The sequence below is a fragment of the Rattus rattus genome, chromosome 2 (assembly GCF_011064425.1).
Source record: "Rattus rattus isolate New Zealand chromosome 2, Rrattus_CSIRO_v1, whole genome shotgun sequence".
In the NCBI taxonomy this organism is placed as follows: Eukaryota; Metazoa; Chordata; class Mammalia; order Rodentia; family Muridae; genus Rattus; species Rattus rattus.
In genome coordinates this window covers 156800359-156806856 of record NC_046155.1, presented here as the reverse complement: position 1 = coordinate 156806856, position 6498 = coordinate 156800359, and the positions used below count along the sequence as shown (strand labels likewise).

At 42.4% G+C, this 6498-nt stretch overlaps 1 protein-coding gene across 1 annotated transcript; it reads left to right on the top strand.

Annotated features, from left to right (window-relative positions):
* Positions 1-351: 351 nt before the first annotated feature.
* Positions 352-1302, top strand: LOC116894385 (olfactory receptor 13A1-like). The gene has a single exon (XM_032896091.1). The coding sequence runs from the start codon at positions 370-372 to the stop codon at positions 1300-1302; it is 933 nt and encodes a 310-aa protein (XP_032751982.1). The 5' UTR covers positions 352-369.
* Positions 1303-6498: the final 5196 nt, after the last annotated feature.

The window sequence follows — 6498 nt, the reverse complement described above, 5'->3', positions numbered from 1 at the left end:
AGCACTGTCAGGAGAGCATAGTGCTTACAAGGGATATAGAATGAAAGCACAGGGGGTTCCTGAGCTAGGAAAGTTGCAATTATTTCACCACTTCAAAAGGATACGGGAGGAGCCGATGTCTCTCTTGATCAAAATCTACAGGGAGAGAATCCTAGGTGAAAATTCCACTGTAAACAAACCACTAAGGATATGGTAAGGAAATAGGGGATGAGAGGTTTCCCTGATTGAAAATATATTTCCTCTTTCCCTTTCTGACAGCAGAGAATTGTGAGATAATCAAGTTTCAAACTCAAACTTCAGCGTGGTAAAGTGTACTATTTTTCTCAGAAGCCAATCTATATATCTGTGAATTGCATACACCACACAAAGATGTTCAGGCCCAACCAGACAGTACTGACAGAGTTTGTTCTGCAAGGATTCTCAGAGCACCCTAGTCTAAGACTGTTCCTGACAGGCTGCTTCCTGTCTCTCTATATAATGGCTCTAATGGGCAATATTGTGATCATTGCTTTGGTTACCTCCAGCACTGGGCTCCACAGTCCCATGTACTTTTTCCTGTGCAACTTGGCGAGCATGGACATTATCTGCACCTCCTCTGTTCTGCCCAAGGTGCTAGTTGGTCTACTGTCTGAGGAAAACACCATCTCCTTCAAGGGGTGCATGGCCCAACTCTTCTTCCTTCTGTGGTCTGGATCCTCTGAGGTGCTGCTGCTCACAGTCATGGCCTATGACCGTTATGTGGCCATCTGTGCTCCCCTCCACTACAGCTCTAGGATGAGCCAACAGCTGTGTGGAGCACTGGCCATAGGTGTATGGTCCCTCTGTGCTGTGAATGCATCTGTGCACACTGGTCTGATGACACAGCTGTCATTCTGTGGGCCCAAGGTCATCACCCACTTCTTCTGTGAGATTCCCCCACTCCTTCTGCTCTCCTGTAGCTCCACATATGTGAATAGCATTATGACTCTTGTGGCAGATGCCTTTTATGGAGGCATAAACTTTGCGCTAACCCTGTTATCTTATGGATGCATCATTGCCAGCATCCTGCGCATGCGTTCTGCTGAGGGCAAGAAGAAAGCCTTTTCTACCTGCTCATCCCACCTCATTGTGGTCGCTATGTATTATTCATCTGTGTTCATTACCTATATCAGTCCTGCATCCAGTTATAGCCCAGAAAGAAACAAAATTACCTCCGTGCTATACTCAGTCCTCATGCCAACCCTAAACCCCCTCATCTATACACTGAGGAACAAGGATGTCAAGCTTGCCTTAAGCAGAATTTTGGCCTCTTTTTTGCATTAAGTGGAGATATGTAGGGTATTCTATAGGCCTGGTCTCTTCCTAAACATGCTTTTCTGAGGGCAGTCTCATGGAGTGGGGTGTCCCTATTGTTACTTTAGAAACCTTTGTCTGATGAGAAGATTGGACAATTCCACTCAGTGTACCTTCTTTGAGTCAGTATAAATAAAACTACCAGCTTTATCTCCAGATAAAAACAAATCATTTCAAAAGTAAAGTTGATCTAACTTGGGATTCCATGTTCCTTGGCTGAAAGATTTTCAGTGGATGACTTTTGTGATACTCACAAACCATTGTCTTTCATCCAGTCCCACACTATGAACACCACAGAACCTTGGCTTAATACTACGACTAATGAAAGAGCACCAGTGGAAGGGGAAGCCCTGGGTCCTGTTAAGACTGAACCCCCGAAAATGTGGTACATCTACACAATGGAATATTACTCAGCTATCAAAAACAACGAGTTTATGAAATTCGTAGGCAAATGGTTGGAACTGGAAAATATCATCCTGAGTGAGCTAACCCAATCACAGAAAGACATACATGGTATGCACTCACTGATAAGTGGCTATTAGCCCAAATGCTTGAAATACTCTAGATGCCTAGAACAAATGAAACTCAAGACGGATGATCAAAATGTGAAGGCTTCTACCCTTCTTTAAAGGGAACAAGAATACCCTTGGCAGGAAGAGAGAGGCAAAAAGATTAAAAACAGAGACTGAAGGAACACCCATTCAGAGCCTGCCCCACATGTGGCCCATACATATAGAGCCACCCATTAGACAAGATGGATGAAGCAAAGAAGTGCAGACCGACAGGAGCCGGATGTAGATCGATCCTGAGAGACACAGCCAGAATACAGCAAATACAGAGGCGAATGCCAGCAGCAAACCACTGAACTGAGAACAGGACCCCTGCTGAAGGAATCAGAGAAAGAACTGGAAAGAGCTTGAAGGGGCTTGAGACCCCATATGTACAACAATGCCAAGCAACCAGAGCTTCTAGGGGACAAACCACTACCTAAAAGACTATATATGGACTGACCCTGGACTCTGACCTCATAGGTAGCAATGAATATCCTAGTAAGAGCACCAGTGGAAGGGGAAGCCCTGGGTCCTGCTAAGTTGAACCCACAGTGAACTAGACTGTCGGGGGGAGGGCGGCAATGGGGGGGAGGGTGGGGAGGGGAACACCCAAAAGGAAGGGGGGAGGAAGGGATGTTTGCCCAGAAACCGGAAAGGAATAACACTCGAAATGTACATAAGAAATACTCAAGTTAATAAAAAAAAAGACTGAACCCCAGTCAACTAGACTTTTGGGGGAGGGTGGTAATGGGGAGGGTTGGGAGGAACACCCATAAGGAAGGGGGGGATGTTGCCCGAAAACCGGGAAAGGGAATAACACTTGAAATGTATATAAGAAATATTCAAGTTAATAAAAAAAAATACTACAACTAATGAATCTAAATTTTATAAGTAAAATTGTGGGTCCAGTGTGGCCTCAGTATCTTGGGAAGGATCAAAAATAGAGCAATTTAGGTGAACAATTTCACAACTCCCTGCTGCGCTATGCACATCAAAGCCAGTGCAACTGGTTTCAGGTGTGATGCAATTAGTGAACAGAGATGAAGTTTAACTTTCAACAATGAACTTAAAAATTGATTCCAGGTTACTTATGACAAGGAAAATGAAAAATCCAAAGCATAGGAAAGATTAATTATCTCCAACAAGAATTTTAGGGAAACTAGATGAATGTTTGCACAGGAAAGTGGAACTTGACCCCCATCCCATGGTGAAGAGAGCTGAACACCCAGAAGTGCAGACATCCTGAGACCACAGGACAGACTGCCACTTCTGTACACCTCTGCCCACATCTCTGGTCCAAGAGGAAACTGCACAGTGCCTCTGGACACAGGAATAGAGGAACAATCAGCTGCCAGTACCCGTGGTTCTGGTCTGGGCCCAGAACTAAACTGAACTGGCCAAACAGCTCCCTGCATCAAAATCCCATGGGAGAGAGAGAGAGCTGGACCCTCAGAAGTGCAGACACTCCTGAGAAATCAGAGACTACCCTCTGCCCTCATTCCAGACTCAAGAGAGAATCTCCTAGTTCCAACTGTGCCCTATGGGTGCAAGGACCTAGGAGTAGTCAGGGGCAGGAACCTTCTAATTCTTGCCCACACCTAGAGCTGAAAGACAGTCACCAGGAGCATCTACATACATGAGAGCAGAGGTAAGACCCACTTTTCTGCTCCAAGTGGCCTCCCTGGTGGATTCAGGACACACAGAGGCAGAAGTCCTCTGGGTCAGGGCACTTCTAGTTTCAGGCTATGCCCAGAACTGAACTGATACCATCCCACATTTCCCTGCACCCAAACCCCATAGGGAAGAGAGCTGAACACCCAGAATTGCAGACCACTCTGAGGCCGCAGGACAGACTGCCACTTCTGCCCACCTCTGCCAACATCCCTTGTCCAAGAGGAAACTGCATAGTGCCTCTGGACACAGGAATATAGGAACAGTCAGTTGTTGGTACCTGCGGTTCTGGTCTGCACCCAGAACTGAACTGAACGAACCAGTCAATCATCTCCCTGCACCCAATTCCCATGGGGGAGAGACCGGGAACCTCAGAAGTGTGGATACTCCTGAGAAATCAGAGGAGACTACTCTCTGCCCACATTCACAGCATAAGAAGGAATTGCCTAGTGCCAGCTGTGCCTCTGAGTGTAAGGACCTAGAAGCAATCAGGGACAGGTTTCTTCTCATTCATGCCCGAGTCAAGAGCTGAAAGACAGTCACCAGGAGCACCTGCACACATGAGAGCAGAGCATCTGTTCCCAGAAATGGCTGAAAGAAAACAGGAATATAGTTCTACAGGAGTGCTGAGACAGAGACCTACAGGAGAGTCAAGCCACTGTCAGAAACAGCAAGACAAGCAAACACCGGAGACAGCCCAATGGCAAGAGGCAAGCATAGGAACCTAAGCAACAGAAATCAAGACTACTTGGCATCATCAAAGCCCAGATCTCCCACCAAAGAAAATACTGGATATCCAAATACACTGGAAAAGTAAGATTTAGATTTAAAATCACATTTATGATAATGATGGAGGACTTTAAGAAGGACATAAATAACTCCCTTAAAGAAATGAAGGACAACACAAGTAAACAAGTAGAAGCCCTTAAAGAGGAAAGAAAACAATACCTGAAAGAATTAAAGGACAATGCAACAAAACACATGAAGTAATTGAACAAACCATCCAGGATTTAAAAATGGAGATAGAAACAAAAAACAAAGCACAAAGGGAGACAACTCAGGAGAAAGAAAACCTAAGGAAGTCATAGATACAACCATTACCATTAGAATACAAGAGATGAAAGAGAATCTCAGGGGCAAAAGATAACCACAGAAAACTTCGACACAACCATCAAAGATAACGTAAAACGCAAAAAGCTCCCAGCCCAAAACATCCAGGAAATTCAGGATACAATGAGAAAGTCAAACGGATAATAGGTATAGAAGGGAGTGAAGATTCCCAACTTAAAGGGCAAGTAAATATATTAAAAAAACTAAAAGAAAATGTAATTCTTAATGCTATATAGCACTCTAACTTAGAAATAGGCTATGGTACATTTAACTTTATATAGAAGCAATAGACTCTAGGTGTATTTCTGTTGTTGCTACTACAAATAATGAGCTTTTATTATGTAATTCATTTACATATTAATTTTGTCATGTTTTTAACCCTTTTATATTGTATATTTTTGAGAAAGACTCAGTGTGTTAAAACATGTAGGGAATTTTAAAAAAAATTGAAAAATTAAAAAAAAACTATAGAAGAAAACTTCCCCAACCTAAAGAAAGAGATGCACATAAACATATAAGAAACCTACAAAACTCCAAGTGGATTGGACCAGAAGAGAAATTCCTCCTGTCATATAATAGACAAAACACCAAATGCACAAAATAAAGAAAGAATATTAAAAGCAGTAAGGGAAAATGTCAAGTGACATAGAAAGTCAGACCTGTAAGAAGTAAACCAGACTTCTCACCAGAGACTATGAAAGCCAGAAGATGCTGGACAGACCCTAGGAGAAGACAAATGTCAGCCCAGGCTACTATATCCAGCAAAACTCTCAATTAACATAGATGGAGAAACCAAGGTACTCCATGACAAAACCAAATTTACACAATATCTTTCAACAAATCCAGTACTACAAAGGATAATAGATGGAAAGCTCCAACACAAGGAGAGAAACTACACCATACAAAAGGCAAGAATGTAATCTCCTTGCAGTGAAACCAAAAGAGAGACGCACAAACATAATTCCACTTCTAACAACAAAAATAACAGGAAGTAACAATCACTACCCCTTAATATCTCTCAAAATCAACGGGCTCAATTTCCCAATTAAGAGACATAGACTTGTTGGCCCAGAAACCAGGAAAGGGAATAACAATCAAAATGTAAATAAGAAATACCCAAGTTAATAAAGATAGAAAAAAAAAGACATAGACTAATAGAGAGGATACATAAAGAGGACCCAGCATTTTGCTGCATATAGGAAACACACCTCAGAGACAAAGACAGACACCACCGCAGAGTAAAAGGCTGGAAAACAATTTTCCAAGCAAATGGCCTGAAGAAACAAGCTAGAGTTGCCATTCAAATATGGAATAAAATTGACTTTCAACCAAAAGTCATCAAAAAAGATAAGAAGGACACTTCATATACATCAAAAGAAAAATCCACCAAGATGAACTCTCAATCCTAAATATCTATGCTCCAAATGCAAGGACACCTACATTCATAAACAAAAACTTACTAACGTTCAAATCACCCATTGCACTTCACACAATAATAGTAGGAGATTTCAACAGCCCACTCTCATCAATGGACAGATCATGGAAACAGAAATTAAACAGACACAGGAAAACTAGCAAAAGTTATGAACCAAGTGAATTTAACAGATATTTATAGAACATTCCATCTGAAAACAAAAGGATATACCTTCTTGCCAGCACCTCATGGTACCTTCTCCCAAATTGACCATGTAATCAGCCACAAAACAGGCCTCAACAGATACAGAAAGACAGAAATAATCCCATGCATCCTATCAGACCACCACAGGCTAAAGCTGGTCTTCATTAACAATAAGGGAAGAATGCCCACATATACATGGAAGTTGAACAAAGCTCT